The following is a 19,780-nucleotide window of genomic DNA, read 5'->3' on the forward strand; positions in this document are numbered from 1 at the left end:
TAGCTTGGTGTAAACAGTATGCTGACAGTAGCTTGGTGTAAACAGTATCTGACAGTAGCTTGGTGTAAACAGTATCTGACAGTAGCTTGGTGTAAACAGTATCTGACAGTAGCTTGTCGTAAACAGTATCTGAAAGTAGCTTGGTGTAAACAGTATCTGACAGGAGCTTGGTGTAAACAGTATCTGTGAGTAGCTTGGTGTAAACAGTGTCTGACAGTAGCTTGGTGTAAACAGTATCCGACAGTAGCTTGGTGTAAACAGTATCTGACAGTAGCTTGTCGTAAACAGTATCTGACAGAAGCTTGTCGTAAACAGTATCTGACAGTAGCTTGGTGTAAACAGTATCTGTGAGTAGCTTGGTGTAAACAGTATCTGACAGTAGCTTGGTGTAAACAGTATCTGACAGTAGCTTGGTGTAAACAGTATCTGACAGTAGCTTGGTGTAAACAGTATCTGACAGTAGCTTGGCATAAACAGTATCTGACAGTAGCTTGGTGTAAACAGTATCTGACAGTAGCTTGGTGTAAACAGTGTCTGACAGTAGCTTGGTGTAAACAGTATCTGTGAGTAGCTTGGTGTAAACAGTATCTGACAGTAGCTTGGTGTAAACAGTGTCTGACAGTAGCTTGGTGTAAACAGTATCTGACAGTAGCTTGGTGTAAACAGTGTCTGTGAGTAGCTTGGCGTAAACAGTTTCTGCCAGTAGCTTGGTGTAAACAGTATCTGCCAGTAGCTTGGTGTAAACAGTATCTGACAGTAGCTTGGTGTAAACAGTATGCTGACAGTAGCTTGGTGTAAACAGTATCTGACAGTAGCTTGTCGTAAACAGTACCTGACAGTACCTTGTCGTAAACAGTATCTGAAAGTAGCTTGGTGTAAACAGTATCTGACAGTAGCTTGGTGTAAACAGTATCTGACAGTAGCTTGGTGTAAACAGTATCTGACAGTAGCTTGTCGTAAACGGTGTCTGACAGTAGCTTGGTGTAAACAGTGTCTGACAGTAGCTTGGTGTAAACAGTATCTGACAGTAGCTTGGTGTAAACAGTATCTGACAGTAGCTTGGTGTAAACAGTATCTGACAGTAGCTTGTTGTAAACAGTATCTGACAGTAGCTTGGTGTAAACAGTATCTGACAGTAGCTTGGTGTAAACAGTATCTGACAGTAGCTTGGTGTAAACAGTGTCTGACAGTAGCTTGGCGTAAACAGTATCTGACAGTAGCTTGGTGTAAACAGTCACTGTGAGTAGCTTGGTGTAAACAGTATCTGACAGTAGCTTGGTGTAAACAGTATCTGACAGTAGCTTGGTGTAAAGAGTATCTGACAGTAGCTTGGTGTAAACAGTGTCTGTGAGTAGCTTGGCGTAAACAGTATCTGACAGTAGCTTGGTGTAAACAGTATCTGACAGTAGCTTGGTGTAAACAGTATGCTGACAGTAGCTTGGTGTAAACAGTATCTGACAGTAGCTTGTCGTAAACAGTACCTGACAGTAGCTTGTCGTAAACAGTATCTGGAAGTAGCTTGGTGTAAACGGTATCTGACAGTAGCTCGATGTAAACAGTATCTGACAGTAGCTTGGTGTAAACAGTATGCTGACAGTAGCTTGGTGTAAACAGTATCTGACAGTAGCTTGGTGTAAACAGTATCTGACAGTAGCTTGGTGTAAACAGTATCTGACAGTAGCTTGTCGTAAACAGTATCTGAAAGTAGCTTGGTGTAAACAGTATCTGACAGGAGCTTGGTGTAAACAGTATCTGTGAGTAGCTTGGTGTAAACAGTGTCTGACAGTAGCTTGGTGTAAACAGTATCCGACAGTAGCTTGGTGTAAACAGTATCTGACAGTAGCTTGTCGTAAACAGTATCTGACAGAAGCTTGTCGTAAACAGTATCTGACAGTAGCTTGGTGTAAACAGTATCTGACAGTAGCTTGGTGTAAACAGTATCTGACAGTAGCTTGGTGTAAACAGTATCTGACAGTAGCTTGTCGTAAACAGTATCTGACAGTAGCTTGGTGTAAACAGTGTCTGACAGTAGCTTGGTGTAAACAGTATCTGACAGTAGCTTGGTGTAAACAGTATCTGAAAGTAGCTTGGTGTAAACAGTATCTGACAGTAGCTTGTTGTAAACAGTATCTGACAGTAGCTTGGTGTAAACAGTATCTGACAGTAGCTTGGTGTAAACAGTATCTGACAGTAGCTTGGTGTAAACAGTGTCTGACAGTAGCTTGTCGTAAACAGTATCTGACAGTAGCTTGGTGTAAACAGTCACTGTGAGTAGCTTGGTGTAAACAGTATCTGACAGTAGCTTGGTGTAAACAGTATCTGACAGTAGCTTGTTGTAAACAGTATCTGACAGTAGCTTGGTGTAAAGAGTATCTGACAGTAGCTTGGTGTAAACAGTGTCTGTGAGTAGCTTGGCGTAAACAGTATCTGACAGTAGCTTGGTGTAAACAGTGTCTGTGAGTAGCTTGGCGTAAACAGTATCTGACAGTAGCTTGGTGTAAACAGTATCTGACAGTAGCTTGGTGTAAACAGTATGCTGACAGTAGCTTGGTGTAAACAGTATCTGACAGTAGCTTGTCGTAAACAGTACCTGACAGTAGCTTGTCGTAAACAGTATCTGGAAGTAGCTTGGTGTAAACGGTATCTGACAGTAGCTTGGTGTAAACAGTATCTGACAGTAGCTTGGTGTAAACAGTATCTGACAGTAGCTTGGTGTAAACAGTATCTGACAGTAGCTTGGTGTAAACAGTATCTGACAGTAGCTTGGTGTAAACAGTATCTGACAGTAGCTTGGTGTAAACAGTATCTGACAGTAGCTTGGTGTAAACAGTATCTGACAGTAGCTTGTTGTAAACAGTATCTGACAGTAGCTTGTCGTAAACAGTATCTGAAAGTAGCTTGGTGTAAACAGTATCTGACAGTAGCTTGGTGTAAACAGTGTCTGACAGTAGCTTGGTGTAAACAGTATCTGACAGTAGCTTGGTGTAAACAGTATCTGACAGTAGCTTGTCGTAAACAGTATCTGACAGTAGCTTGTTGTAAACAGTATCTGACAGTAGCTTGTTTTCACAGTATCTGAAAGTAGCTTGGTGTAAACAGTATCTGACAGTAGGTTGTCGTAAACAGTATCTGACAGTAGCTTGGTGTAAACAGTATCTGACAGTAGCTTGGTGTAAACAGTATCTGACAGTAGCTTGGTGTAAACAGTATCTGACAGTAGCTTGGTGTAAACAGTATCTGACAGTAGCTTGGTGTAAACAGTGTCTGACAGTAGCTTGTCGTAAACAGTATCTGACAGTAGCTTGATGTAAACAGTAACTGTGAGTAGCTTGGTGTAAACAGTATCTGACAGTAGCTTGGTGTAAACAGTGTCTGACAGTAGCTTGGTGTAAACAGTATCTGACAGTAGCTTGGTGTAAAGAGTATCTGACAGTAGCTTGGTGTAAACAGTGTCTGTGAGTAGCTTGGCGTAAACAGTATCTGCCAGTAGCGTGGTGTAAACAGTATCTGCCAGTAGCTTGGTGTAAACAGTATGCTGACAGTAGCTTGGTGTAAACAGTACCTGACAGTAGCTTGTCGTAAACAGTACCTGACAGTAGCTTGTCGTAAACAGTATCTGAAAGTAGCTTAGTGTAAACGGTATCTGACAGTAGCTTGGTGTAAACAGTATCTGAAAGTAGCTTGTCGTAAACAGTATCTGAAAGTAGCTTAGTGTAAACGGTATCTGACAGTAGCTTGGTGTAAACAGTATCTGAAAGTAGCTTGGTGTAAACAGTATCTGACAGTAGCTTGGTGTAAACAGTATCTGACAGTAGCTTGGTTTAAACAGTATCTGACAGTAGCTTGGTGTAAACAGTATCTGACAGTAGCTTGGTGTAAACAGTATCTGACAGTAGCTTGGTGTAAACAGTATCTGACAGTAGCTTGGTGTAAACAGTATCTGACAGTAGCTTGTCGTAAACAGTATCTGACAGTAGCTTGTTGTAAACAGTATCTGACAGTAGCTTGTCGTAAACAGTATCTGAAAGTAGCTTGGTGTAAACAGTATCTGACAGTAGCTTGTCGTAAACAGTATCTGACAGTAGCTTGGTGTAAACAGTATCTGACAGTAGCTTGGTGTAAACAGTGTCTGACAGTAGCTTGTCGTAAACAGTATCTGACAGTAGCTTGGTGTAAACAGTATCTGATATTATGTTGTAATTTTCAATAACATAACTTTTACACCACTTCATATGAAGCATAGGGGCGGTTGGTTAGTAAAGTGGTTAAGGTGTACACTCGTCACGCCAAAGACCCGGGTTCAATTCCCCACATGGATACAATGTGTGAAGTCCATTTCTGGTGTCCCCCCAGTGATTTTGCTGGAATATTGCTAAAAGCGGCGTAAAACCACACACACTCATATGAAGCTCAGTTATTTTTTCCCGTTACTTTAGATAACGAGATCACAGTTTTCATGTCAAGTCCTGCTACTGCTAGTATACATGTTACCTGCCGTAAAATTCTATTTGCTGCACAACCTTCTGATGCAATGTCACATTGCCCTTTGCATAGTGGATGTTATAAATAATACATTAACCTCTGTGTGGGAAGTTACTTTGACCTAATTGTGTGAGATGTTACATTGACCTGATTGTGTGAGATGTTACATTGACCTGATTGTGTGAGATGTCATTTTGACCTGATTGTGTATGATGTCATATTGACCTGATTGTGTGAGATGTCATATTGACCTGATTGTCTGAGATGTTACATTGACCTCTGCTTGAAATGTTACTTTGACCTCTGTGAGATTTTACACTGACCTCTGTCTGTGATGTTACATTAATTATTGAACGTCAAATTCATATAAGATGTTATTTGACATCTGAGTGGGATGTTACATGGACCTCTGTGTGCGATGCTGCGTTGACCATTGGACATCAAATGAGCCTGTGTGTAAGATGTTAAATTGACCGATAAATGGGATCTTCCCAAGGCAAGGGAGTTAACTGACTGTCAAAGTCCAGTTTCCACCCTTGCCATTTCAGCTGCAATTGTGGAGTAATATTTTGGCTGGACTAACGATTCTATGCATTGTCCAATCAAAGTCGAAATAGACATCAGGTTCATAAACAACATGGATTTCAACATAAAGATGTCGGTTGACTGCACGATTTGCAAAATATGTGTACCATCAAGAGATATTTCCCAAATATTTTCATGTTGCATGTGTCATGAGATGTGGAATCTGATTGGTCAATATGAGGGACATAAAAGGGATATACCTCGTAAAGGACACTGGTGGCGCTATAAACGAGCCCAGAAATTCCAGCCTAGTTTGGCAAGGGTGGAAACTGGACTCTTACAGTCAGTTAACTCCCTTTTTCCAGAAAGATGACTGTTACATTGACATTGGGATGTCAAGTTTTCCTGTGTGTAAGATGTTACTGTGACCTCTGTGTGGGACATTACAGAAGCAGCAAGCGAAGAAGTCAGGTGGTCAGCTGCCCCCAGTGAAGACAAGGTCCAAGCCACTGGGACTCCTGGACCACTATGATGCACCTCCTGCCCACATCCTGGCAGACCCACGGATCCAAGACAGGGACCCAGATCCTGAGGTACCCTTTCACCATCGTTCTATAGGTGTTCAGTAGTTCATACATTAGTGTCACAAATGTCCAAAGATGGGTACGTAGAAAGGCCTATTTTAGAACCAAAAAGGGGGTGAAGGAGTAGCCTAGTGGTTAAAACATTCACTCATCACGTCAAAGGGCTAGGTTCGATTCCCCACATGAGTACAATGTGGGCGCCCATTTCTGGTGTTCCCCCGTGATATTGCTGTAATATTACTGAAAGGGGCGAAAACCATACTCACTGAGATCCAAAAACAGTTTTCAAGATAAGGGCATGCTCCTGTACATTGCTACATTCCTTTTCAATGTGGGTTTACTTGTTTCAGGGGAAACTCCAGGAGAGGAAGAAGAGGCTGGAGCAGGTGTACAGTGTGGAACCAGCCTGGTCTGGTGAGCAGAACAAGGTCAGTGTGGAAATGGTCACTTTGTGACAAATAGGTCATTTACGGGAGATTTGATTTGAACTGAAAGTCAGACTGTTTGCTTGTTGTTTAACGCGGCACTCGGCAATATTCCAACTACATGACCGCAGTCTGTAAATAATCTGTCAGTATATCAGTACCCAGTATCCATAGTAACCACCCACTGCTGCCAGATCCAGAGGGGGTGGGTTGGTTTGTACAGGGGGTGTTGCAGTCAGCTATCATGTCAAGCTGTGTGAGTCTGTGTTATACTTTGTTGACTTTGTGGATTTGGTTGTTTTAAAAAAAACCTTCTTGATCAGTCTCTGGCTGCCAGCATCAAACTGCTATACAAGGATTGGTCATTAGGAGGGACATTAAAGGGACATAACTCATAACAGCCACTGGAAGTGCTACGATCAAGCAAAGAAATTCCAGCCTAGTTCGACAAGGTTTCAAACTGGACTTTTATAGTCAGTGAACTCCCTTGCCTCGGGAAATAACCAGGATTTCACACTCACGAGAATCAGTAAACAAAGACAACAAGCCTTGCACGTAGCACATCCTGCATGACTCCTGCAGCACTTACCGTAGTAATGAGGTACATAAGCAAGGACTTGCTCTGACAATTCACATATAAACTAACACCTACTTTACTCCAGGCCAGGAAGCCAGTTTCGTCTAAGACGTCAGGACAAAGTCAGAAATCCTCCAATAACAGCCAGAGGTCTGGGGATGACCCTCAATCTATGGACCGCGAAGTTGAGACGATACACCTTTATGAATCCAGGGATCTGGTGAGATACACAAAGTGTTTGATAATGTTGTGTTACGGATTACACAGGTGGTAGGCCTACTGACTTGTGTGGAGGGCTTTCCTCATCTTCACTTCCTTCAGAATGAGGGGGCACGGGTGGCCCAGTCGTGTAAGGCGCAGCGATTCGCTGGGCAGTATTGTGTCCCTTGGGCACGCCAGAAACCTATGATTGTGGGTTCGAATCCCGGTTTGCCCCGATTATGTTTCTAGGTTTATCAGCACCATACCCGTGCTCTAGGGTTTCACCATAGTGGAAAACGTCTGAGACCTGCATCACTTCAGGCTTTCCTCCCACATTAAGCTGACACGCAGCAATATAACTGTAATATTGTTAAAAGCGGCATTAAACCCAACTCACTCACACACTCCTTTATAATGGCAAAGTGTGTACTGTACAGACCATTTACGATGATCTTGACGGAAATAGGTATGAAACTGAAATAAGAAATCTGCAGTTGGTCCCAAAGGATTTTTGAATGAGGATGACAACCTCGTCACAGTGTGGCAGGTTGTAAGAATCTACTCCTGGTTGTCGTGGTTTGATGGTGTGTTTTCTCATTTCAACAGCCGCTGTACAGAGGCCGAACCGATGACAACTGGGGGAAAGTGAAAACTGCTGTTGAAAGAAAGAAACGGCAACAGCGAAACAGCGGCGAGTTACCAAGACACTTTGTACATAGTGAAGAGGACTTGTCCCGGTATGGGAGTCGACAACCATTCGGTGGGATACGGACGGCCGATGTGGGTGTGCCCATCATGTCGCGACCCCGTCAACACAGGGAGGTCAGCAGGCACGATCCTAACCGACATTATCGGTACATGTAAACATGTGATGTACGTGAGAGAAGATCTAGAGGGATCACTTCAATGAAAACACTCATGATATAGAAGCTTTTCACTAGATCGGATGAGATGGACATGTGTAAGCTGGATATGTTATTGATAGAGTTTGGGCAGATTTGCTAAGAACCATGGATGACACCTGACTATATGCTATAATCATGTTTTATTGGTAATTCATGACTGATACAGATGGATTTGTTTAACTGATTAGATATATATTGAAAGGACTTTCCCATAAACCCTTTAAACTTTACATCATGGTTTGTTATCAATATTTGCATGATCAAGTCAAGTGACAAATGGTCAAACAATTTTAACACCTTCAAATGCAAAGAAAGCTAAGATCACAACTGTTATTTTTAGCAATAAGACCCAATCTTGATGAAAGTTGAAATGAGTTCGCATGCAAATTTGATCATTGATGGAACATTGATCTTAGTTCCAGCATTAAAAGTCAAGATCATATTACTTCATGATTTTGTTTGCAGTTTCAAGAAAAAAAAGTAAGGTTTACTACACTTTTGTTTCAGTTAAAAATAGTTGTTAATTGAGACGACGCTTTTAGAAGGGCTTGTGCAATTAACTGTAGAGACAACTTGCCATTTAAAAGATTAAACTTGAAAGCACTCTTATATTATTTTAATATTTTTATGGAAGTTTTGAACATGACTTTTCATAATGTATAATAATTATTGTATGACCTACTCTTCAATGAATACCTCAAGCATAATACAGCGGTAATAATATATTGTTCTTGTGTTTCTAAGTCTTTTATTTTTGTTATATTACTTAGATGTATATTTGAATATTAAGAAATCCACCAGTATATCAACATGAATTTTATTATCTCAAAGCATTTACTGCATAGTGTATTTGAAAAAAACTGTTTTGAAAGCATGTTTATTTTTTCTTACATTCAACCCATACACATTAGGTTTTTCAAAACTTCTAAAAGATTTCATTTCAAGATAAAACATATTATATTTTCCATGACAAAATGACATTATTATACCTATGTATCGACAATCATTGCTTCGTTCAAATGTGCTTTAAGTCTGCTGTGATGGGTTGAAGGTACATATGGTTTTAATGTATATAATCTATTTCAAACATGAACACTGATTCAGGTTTATATATCTAAACGGAAAACGTTTACTGATGAACTAAACCATCCCAATGGTCATTTCTTAATTCATATAGAATGTATGGTGGACATCATATCACATCTCGATCATATTAAAAAGAAAAGAAAAATATCATTTTGCCCGCCATACCTATGCACTTCTGAGCGGGAGCAGTTTTTTTCTGTGTTAGAAATACGAAAAATGGTCCTCCCGCACAATTGGTAAAAAAGATGGTCTGATAATAGGTTTGTTTTGGTCCAATAAATACAGCTTGGAATTCTTCATTAAACTCAACCATCCAACTCTAGATCAATGAGAAGTAAACACACACACACACACTGCTCATTGCAAACCCATGTTGACCAACGAACATTTGGCACATGGCAAAATATCCATTGAGAAAAAACCTGCAATCTTAATGTCTTTTCTTCTCCATTGTCCCCCACCTACAGACCATGTATTTTCACAAGGACATCTGCTCATTACGTCTGGCCTAACTTGAGAGTTGTCTCTGTAATACTTCCAATAATTCCATTTGAACGCAGTGCCTTTCCAGGAATACCATTGTCCACCAATCATGACTTGCCAGTCGGAGAATGACTTGGTAATTGTAACAGAGGTCATTTTTATACGTGATCACAAAGTGTTTGGGTTTTGAAGATTTTATTTTAGAGGTGTGTATACTCCTTAAGCATTCTTCACACAGCAACCAGTGCTAATAGTACCGTGATAGCACGACTGGTATCGTGGGACGGGGAAGTGGTGTGGCACTAATGGGTGTGGTTCTCCTAACTGTGTAAGACCTGGGTAAACATCAGTCCTAGGTCCACATAAATATGGTCCTAGGATCTCATAATATGGTACCTGAGTCCTAGCAACTATGTCAATAGTAAAAATGACGAGGTATAGTTTGTGTCCACGTGAAAGCCTTGTTAACTGATGGAAGTTATGTCGGGGAAGCGTTGCAGGGTCGCGGGACCAAGTAGATGAAGCGCTCGTAAAAGGTGGGAATATTATCAGTTTATCAACATTTACAGATTTTCTGTTGAAGAATATTTCTATTGGCAGAGAACAACACTGTTTGGGAAGGAGGTCTCTGTTAGAAATATCATCCTTTAGATTTTCATTGCAAAATTTGTTTTCCAGTTTATTCTGTCATTATTTGTTTTTCGAATTTGGAAAAATATCAAGGGAGTCGATGGAGTTACAAATGGTTTCTTTTAATGAAAAGAAACTGGCACAGACGTTCTGTACCAGAATTCTTGGCAAGAGAATTATATATTTTTGCACAAAATAAACACACTCAAAGTCAAGAGGATTTTGAGGCCGATGCTTGAGATGTTATTTGTGTTTTGTATGTCAATGTATGTCTCTAACGGGCTGTGTCTCCAGTGCTAGCGATGTTATATTGAACAAATGTGTAGCCAGGGATGTAGGTTACATTGCATGGACATGTATCAGCATTTAATCCAAACAAAGTCATTTCATGCAATAAATACCCTTAGTCATCATCATGAATGTGTCTGTTGTTTTCTGTCTGGCCGGAGAGTGGAGGTCGGTGGTTCGATCCCCTGGCCGCGTCACACTAAAAGACTTTAGAAAATGGTGCTTCTTGTTTCCTAGCCTGCACTCTCCGTATATCTCCGTGGGCGTGCACTATACACCCTCTATTACTCTGGACTAGTACAATCAGCTACACACACAACGCACGCACATACCTGGTCGCAATATAAGTGCAATAATCTTGAATGCGACGTTAAACCCCATTAAACCACCTTCCCGTCTTGAGTTGAACCCTGTGGAGAATCCAGATCAGAATAAGTCCCCAACTCTGCTTGTAAGAACGGATGGTCACACTGTGTTTCTTGGCTGACAGTGGCACTGTACCGACGGCTTGAAGTGGTTCGTACTGTAAACCACGGGTTTGCGTGGTCCAGACTCCATTACATACAGACTGAGGTGATATTGTGGACAACTGCGTGGTGAATCAATCGAAATGGAAAACTGTTTCAAACTATAATGCCAAACTACTCCAGAATATTGCCGTTTGTGTTCACCATACTCCTTAAGAAAGTAAATAGACTCATGCATGTACCCTGTGAAAAGAAAAACATGTACTGTGAGCACCATGTAGTTCTGTCAATAATAAGCTGAAAACTAATCGGATTAGAGGCGCAAGAAGGCGGTTGACTCACTCACTCAGAAATTGACTTGTCCTGAATCGATTGTTTTGATTTATTTATAAGCCATCGTGACATACCTGGAATATGTTTGACTGCGACGTAAAAACAAACTCTTTTTTTTTAATTTATCCATCATTTACTCAAAGAAAGCTGCACAATTGAGTTGGATCAGTTCTGTCATGTTTCGGCAGAGAGTTGCGTATGACACACACACCCTCTCTTTCTCTCTCACACACACGTACACATCCTCCCTCTCTGTCTCCTCTCCCCCCCCCCCCCCCCCCCCCACACACACTGTAGTCTATACCCATCCCCGCTACCCCAGCTATAATATAACTCGAATATTTCTAAAAGTGACACATTACTAACAGAACATGCTGAACACGCAAACAAATACGTATGGTTTATTCTCACAGTAATTTCAAATGGCCTATTACCTGTAAATTCGGCATACAACCTGTGAGAAATCACGTAAGTCCCCGAGAACACGCTTAATCTTAAACATATCTCCAAACATAATTTTGACTCACGTTACCGACAGCGTCATGGTGGCTCAGAATAGCCGTGATTGAGGCCCTTTCGGCACAGTTGATGAAAGATTACCTGATTCTATCAGTCTTATACTACCCCAATATCAACAGAGTATTCACAATATTTTAGATTTTTTGGTGCCAACGTCTTTTAGTCTGATGTGTGTAGTCTCAATGTCGGGTGATTGTTTACCTTTTCACACTCTATTTATATGATGAAGCAGATCAAAGAGCGCAATAAACTTTCAACGGCTACTTTGTTCACACTTTGTAATTACCAGTTGATGGAAGTGATAAGTGCATTCCAAAACTATTGGTTGAACCTGTTCTTGAACTAGTCTCAGCTGTGCATGGGCATGTGGGCGGCTTCTGATAACCTAAACTTTGGCCGATAAACCCGACAGTATAGCTTTTACATATTAATTAATTTGGTTCAGAAGCAATCCAAATAGTGGCTCAGAATCAGTCAAAGTAGTTCAACACCGAGTCTTGTTCGGAAACCACTCCCGGGCCATTAATTCTGTTAAAATCCAAATCTGTGTTTACGGGTTTGAATTGATTGATCAATGTGTGTTGAAGTTCTTATTTGGAAGCGAATCCCTTGTCACGTGATTACCCTGTGAGTGAGTGAGTGAGTGAGTGAGTGAGTGAGTGAGTGAGAGGATGGTTGCGTTTTACGCCACTTTTAGCAATATTTCAGCAACATGCACACATTTTATCAAGTGGGGGCATTGAGCTCGGATCTTCCGCGTGAAGAGCGGGCACTTTATACTGGGCTTTCCAACGCCAATTTTGGTCACATGAGCTCTTGGTCTGATCGGGGCGGTGGGGTAGCCTCGTGGTTAAAGCGTTCGGTCGTCACGCCGAAGGCCCGGGTTCCATTCCCCACATGGGTACAATGTGTTAATCGCATTTCTGGTGACCCCGCCGTGATATTGCTGGCATATTGCTTTAAGCGGTGTAAAACCATACTCACCCACTCACTCAAGATGTGATCATCTGTTTATAGACCAATTCAGCTTGTTATCTAAATTGACCCGTGAAGATCCGGGGTAGAAAAGGTCTTCAGCAACCTATGCTTGTCGTAAGAGGCGACTAACCGGGCATACGTAATCACAAATGTTTGAATTTGAAAAACGGAAATAGATTAAAAGAGACGATAAAAACCAACAGGCGAAATCGTACCTCAAACGAAAAATTCCGCCACTGAGGGGAATCCCCTAACTGGGGTAAAAACGTGTTCCCGGTGTATGACTCGGAAACGTTTACCACTTTGGTGAAACAAACACGGATGAGTTGCTGGCATACCAAGGATGATAATCTTGGCAACAATTTCGCATGTACAAATACTCAAATCTGCCAAACTGTTTAAATTTTAAAGAGAGCTTTACAAAACTTACGATTACAAAATGCCATTACACCAAAAGAGGAGTACAGGGTTATTTTTTAGGAATTTGCATACATCTATTCAAATCAGACAAAATCGTGGAATTTGCCCTTTTTGTATCAAGTAATACACTATGTATTTCCCATTATTATCAAGCTTTTCCATCGAATTTTGCACTTAAATAATGCCCAAACATTTAACATGCGATTCAGACATACACAACATGAATCCTAAAAAATGAAATTTATAATAAATAAAACTCACTTTTAAACGTTCTTGTGGTATTATTGCTACTTAAAGATGACATGTTAAACCAAAGCTCAGATTAAAATTTGGAACGAAACAAATGAGTTTGTATTATTGTTTGAGGGGGAAATGGTTATGTGTTAACCACAGACTTTTGGTATTTTTACCGGAGAGTCTTAATAACTGTACCTCAGATATTTTACGTTTTACGTCTTGGTGTACCAGTGGTTGATAGCATGACAACGTGCCACGCCGTTGGGGTGCTATGGCCCACAGTCACCTGTTACGACGGGCTTGAGATACTGGTGACCTATTCTGATCCAGTCTCCCCACATTATGTGTGTTTGTTTGTTTGTTTGTTGTTTAACGCCGCACTCAGCAATATTCCAGCTATATGACGATGGTCTGTAAATAATCGTTTCGACCAGACAATCCAATGATTGACATCATAAGCATCGATCCCCGCAATTGGGATACGATGACATGTATCAACAAAGTCAGCAACCCTGACCACACACGTGGTCGTTGTGCGTGCATGCGTGCGTGTGTGCGTGCGCTCGTGCGTGTGTGTTTTAATCACACACAGGCTTATATATATGCATCACACAGAGGCTATACATTGATAGCCAACTCATTAGATAGCCTTTTGTCACAAGTGTACACTAGAATAAATTAATAATGCAGTTTTTACGCTGAAAAACACCTAGTGTCGATTGACATCAAAAGTAAAGCAATAAATATCGAACTTTCTTGTGAGTGTTGTATATTAATACTGTAACGATTATGAGTTTGAAGCCCTTCGGTGCATGGATGTGAGTTAGATTTAGGGCTAAAAACGTGCCTAAAACATGCTTTATGAACAAAAACTGTCCGAGTTGATGATAGTTAGCCGCGTGAACTATGTACTCCCATGGTTCTTGGAATAATACAATCTGGGTAGTTACTATAAGAATGTTACATTGATTTGAACAGAGGAAAATGAAGGGAAACTGTTCTTCTTGAAGACATTTTAGAACGTCTTATTGGTCCTTGTATTCCTGCATGGCATTTCAACTCCCTTGGTTTGGCCGCGAATAGCTGCAAACCTCCTCATGTGGATGGAATCACATTTTTTAAGGTCCAGCCAGTAAATGGTAGTTTCTACCTACGAACTTCCGGTTTGGCATGCACATCGCTTAACCCCTGTGACAATGTTAAACATCATAATTCCAACACTAGAGCAGGGGCACGGGTGGTCCAGTCGTCTAAGGCACCGCGATTCGCCATGCAGAGTTGCGTCCCTTGGGCACGCCAGAAACCTATGAGTTCGAATCCCGGTTCGCCCCGATTATGTTTCTAGGTTTGTCAGCACCATACCCGTGCTCGTGGGTTTCACCGAAGTGGTAAACGTCTGAGGCCTGCATCACTTCGGGCTTTCCTCCCACATAAAGCTGACACGCGTGATATAACTGGAATAGTGTTACAAGCGGCGTTAAACCCAACTCACTCACTCAACACTGGAGAACATCATAAACACTGGAATGCTGGTACAACAACCATATGCATAAAAGAAACGAAAAACATTACAAAAAGTAACAAACCTGGTTGTTTGCATCGTTTGAAGAAGGATCTCCTCTCTCTGTGTGATGCTGAATGTGTTTGTGCCATCCGTCCCGGCTGTTGAGTTTTACGACCTCTTCGACTAGACGGTTTGTTGTAGCCAGTAATAAGCATGTTAGCACTCTGCAATATTGACGATATTTACTGCCGGGCAGAAAACAATATATACCCAGGTTTGTTTGATGGTTGCTGAACATGAAACAAACAGGAAATGGTTATTCGATGGCGGTGCATTTGAAACGGGTATCATTGAGGATATAATTGCAACTTGGTACCTCACAACAAGTGACTGCCTTCAGCCTAGAAACGTACTTTGTTACTGTTTGGTCAAATCCAATTTTCAAGTCTATGCTGTTTTTTGTGAGTGATTTAATTTGATTTGAAAAGCTACTTTTGAGAAAATATTACCTATAATATCGTGGCGTGACGAGTTTAGTGTAACCAGGAGTACGGGTGTATTGATGACAGTCCAAGTATATGGAACCCAAGAAAGGACATTGTCGCGTTGTTGCATTGTCGCGCTTTGGTTCATTTTGACACCTTTTTCTTCTTTTGTAAGGGCGGCAATGCGACAACGCGACAATGTCCATTCTAGGATTCCATACAAGTATCATACTCGGAGAGAATTAAGATTCGAACTCACGACCAACGGGGAGATCCTATCAGCTTATCGACCATGAGAGCACTCCTTAGATCATCATCATCATCATCATCATCACCTCGTCATACCAGAGTTGCAATAAACACCTGTTTTCATAATATACCCCATCATACAGACGAAAGGTTTCTTAGAGAAAATGTATTGTTTTTCATAACCCGGCCGCACTTAATTGCTTTTATTAATAAAAACAGACTGTTAACATCTACTTTTTCAACTCAATTAGTTTTTATCATTATATTTGTTTTACATTTTTTTCTAATGACGCCATCCATCTTGAGTGTGTCGCAGGGGAGTCTGGCTGTGGTCATCATGACTCGTCTCTTCCAAAAGGGGTCACGTGGGTTGTTTGTTTGTTGTTTAACGCTGCACTCGCTGTAGGATTAGAAAACCCAGTGGTGGACGTCATGATCGTCGATCTACTCCATTGGAATACGATGGCGTACAATCAACCAAGTCACAGAGCCTGACTACCCGACCCATTTTATTATAGTCGCCTTGTACGACAAGCATGAGTTGCTGGGGGCTTGATCCCAAGAATCATCGAGGGTCTGATTGAATTATTAAAACCAGGTTTACTTCCAAAGATTTGTAACCTACTAAAGTAATGTTATAAACAAATATCTTTCCTACGGACCCTATGCAATGAGCTTTGAAAAATATGTTATAAGAAACAAAGCTATTTTCACTTACGTAATACGCCTTTGTTATTAGACTGATAAGCGTCTTTTCATATACATCTACTCGTAATGCCATGCAACAACATGTTATTTCTCAATATTTACTAAGTTAAGGATAAAACATGACTCCGATGTGTTGGTTGAAAAACTGCGAGCGAGGTCGAGGTTTTACATTACAACCAAACCGAGGAGTGTTTTATCCGACTAAACCGTCTAAATGCAAGAAATACCAGAAAAAATAAGAAAACATTGTAACTTTTAACCAATCAAAAATCACAATTCGATTCGTATAAACATGCTAGTTCATAAAATTCAAAAATAAAACGTAGGGCTTACAATATAATTGTGAAACCTGCTAGCAGGATTTACAATTCAAATATAAAACCTCTCAGTAAGACACACTTGAAAGTAAAACCTTACACATTTACAAAGAGAAAGGAAAATACCTACAATACCACAGACAAAAGTAGGTTTAAACTCATCAAACACATCTTGAAACTTCTCAACATATGTTTACATCGTAAAGACAAGCCACTCACCACAGCTAACTTATCGGTAATTCACAACCTAAATGGTCGATAAATGCTACCACATGCCGGCAGCTGAAAATCTTCCTCAATCAGGAAGAGATTTAATGCCCGAATATATACCTGACCCTGGAAGTATCGACATGCAGTAATTACTCCAGTCTCGAGCATCATTACATACCACGGGCACCCGGTGCTTCGATCCTTTGATAAACCCAATAACATATTATAAAGTAGTTGGTGGAATTTCGACAGCTTGTTCCATGTCAGAAGGCACAGGGATCGTGGCGGGGGATGCTGTGTGTTTAATTACATATGTTTAACGTTAACTTTATACATAGATACTTCTAGTCCTTTTGAAAATTTTCATGTTCTCTTTTTATCAAACATCTACTTAACATAAACCGTGTTCCCGTTTAAAGTACAGATAAGTATTCTAATTACTTGAAAGTATGAATATTTGGAGAATTGTTAGCGTGTTTTCAATGACGGGTGCTTTGTATCGGTTCACGTAACCTAAAACGACCATCAGCGTGTGATCATTCCGAGTATTTCTACCACAAAACAGCAACTACATTTTAGAATGTATACATGTTTCTCAAAGCCTTCCGTGATTGGAGAGGGTGGGAGACTGATGTTATATCTCTCTATGACTCTTTGAATGCTAAAGGATGATGAAAGTTAAGGATACATTTTACAGATGAAAATCTAAAAAATGAAGTTTAAGAAAACTTTGAAGTATTGTTAAATTACTGATAACTGCAAGCTTTGAACTTCTGACATTGTCACATAATTATGGTTAAAATAAGTGAAAAAACGAGTTTTAAGCATTTCAAGAGCAAATCTAACTATTAGCTTGTTCGTTACCCAAAATGTCTTTGTCTACTGTCTTCATCTATAACTCTTTAGTAAATCGGTTCGGTTCAAAGACTTGCTCATATTCAAATATTGTTTGTTTGTTTGTTCGTTTGTTGTTTAACGCGACACTCAGCAATATTCTAGCTATATGACGGCGGTCTGCGATTTGACCTGTCTTTACATATGTTACTGCTATTTGACCTGTCTCTACATATGTTACTGACTGATTGGTCTGTCGTTATGTTACTGCTATTTGACCTGTCTCTACATATGTTACTGCTATTTGACCTGTCTCTACATATATTACTGCTATTTGACCAGTCTTTACATATGTTACTGCTATTTGACCTGTATCTACATATGTTACTGCTATTTGACCTGTATCAACATATGTTACTGCTATTTGACCTGTCTCTACATATGTTACTGCTATTTGACCAGTATCTACATATGTTACTGCTATTTGACCTGCCTCTACATATGTCACTGCTATTTGACCTGTATCTACATAGGTTACTGCTATTTGACCTGTCTCTACATATGTTACTGCTATTTGACCTGTCTCTACATATGTTACTGCTATTTGACCTGTCTCTACATATGTTACTGACTGATTGGCCTATCGTTATGTTACAGCTATTTGACCTGTCTCTACATATGTTACAGTAACTGTTATTCGATCTGTCTCTACATATGTTACTGACTGATTGGCCTATCGTTACATATGTTACTGCTATTTGACCTGTCTCTACATATGTTACTGCTATTTGACCTGTCTCTACATATGTTACTGCTATTTGACCTGTATCTACATATGTTACTGCTATTTGACCTGTCTCTACATATGTTACTGCTATTTGACCTGTCTCTACATATGTTACTGCTATGTGACCTGTCTCTACATATGTTACTGCTATTTGACCTGTCTCTACATATGTAAATGCTATTTGACCTGTCTCTACATATGTTATTGCTATTTGACCTGTCTTTACATATGTTACTGCTATTTGACCAGTCTTTACATATGTTACTGCTATTTGACCTGTCTCTACATATGCTCCTGCTATTTGACCAGTATCTACATATGTTACTGCTATTTGATCTGTCTCTACATATGTTACTGCTATTTGACCAGTATGTACATATGTTACTGCTATTTGACCTGTCTCTACATATGTTACTGCTATTTGACCTGTCTCTACATATGTTACTGCTATTTGACCTGTCTCTACATATGTTACTGACTGATTGGCCTATCGTTATGTTACAGCTATTTGACCTGTCTCTACATATGTTACAGTAACTGTTATTCGATCTGTCTCTACATATGTTACTGACTGATTGGCCTATCGTTACATATGTTACTGCTATTTGACCTGTCTCTACATATGTTACTGCTATTTGACCTGTCTCTACATATGTTACTGCTATTTGACCTGTATCTACATATGTTACTGCTATTTGACCTGTCTCTACATATGTTACTGCTATGTGACCTGTCTCTACATATGTTACTGCTATTTGACCTGTCTCTACACATGTTACTGCTATTTGACCTGTCTTTACATATGTTACTGCTATTTGACCTGTCTCTACACATGTTACTGCTATTTGACCTGTCTCTACATATGTTACTGCTATTTGACCTGTCTCTACATATGTTACTGCTATTTGACCTGTCTCTACATATGTTACTGCTATTTGACCTGTCTCTACATATGTTACTGCTATTTGACCTGTCTCTACATATGTTACTGCTATTTGACCTGTCTCTACATATGTTACTGCTATTTGACCTGTATCTACATATGTTGCAGCTATTTGACCAGTCTTTACATATGTTACTGCTATGTGACCTGTATCTACATATGTTACTGCTATTTGACCTGTCTCTACATATGTTACTGCTATTTGACCTGTCTCTACATATGTTACTGCTATTTGACCTGTCTCTACATATGTTACTGCTATTTGACCTGTCTCTACATATGTTACTGCTATTTGACCTGTCTCTACATATGTTACTGCTATTTGACCTGTCTCTACATATGTTACTGCCATTTGACCTGTCTCTACATATGTTACTGCCATTTGACCTGTCTCTACATATGTTACTGCTATTTGACCTGTCTCTACATATGTTACTGCTATTTGACCTGTCTCTACATATGTTACTGCTATTTGACCTGTCTCTACATATGTTACTGCTATTTGACCTGTCTCTACATATGTTACTGCTATTTGACCTGTCTCTACATATGTTACTGCTATTTGACCTGTCTCTACATATGTTACTGCTATTTGACCTGTCT

General features: G+C 40.1%; 1 protein-coding gene across 6 annotated transcripts in view; it reads left to right on the top strand.

Moving 5' to 3' along the window:
* LOC124123760 overlaps nucleotides 1-10,314 on the top strand; it is a 126,108-nt gene extending 115,794 nt beyond the window's left edge. For all 6 annotated transcript variants that reach the window (XM_048383962.1, XM_046486929.2, XM_048383964.1 and 3 more), the window contains 4 exons: nucleotides 5,457-5,600; nucleotides 5,942-6,019; nucleotides 6,679-6,813; nucleotides 7,401-10,314. In XM_048383962.1, coding sequence (XP_048239919.1) covers nucleotides 5,457-5,600; nucleotides 5,942-6,019; nucleotides 6,679-6,813; nucleotides 7,401-7,658 — 615 coding nt within the window. In that variant the 3' untranslated portion in view covers nucleotides 7,659-10,314. The remainder of the gene's footprint in view (nucleotides 1-5,456; nucleotides 5,601-5,941; nucleotides 6,020-6,678; nucleotides 6,814-7,400) is intronic.
* Nucleotides 10,315-19,780: the final 9,466 nt, after the last annotated feature.

This window comes from Haliotis rufescens, unplaced genomic scaffold (genome assembly GCF_023055435.1).
Source record: "Haliotis rufescens isolate VD_foot unplaced genomic scaffold, xgHalRufe1.0.p SCAF_5, whole genome shotgun sequence".
In the NCBI taxonomy this organism is placed as follows: Eukaryota; Metazoa; Mollusca; class Gastropoda; order Lepetellida; family Haliotidae; genus Haliotis; species Haliotis rufescens.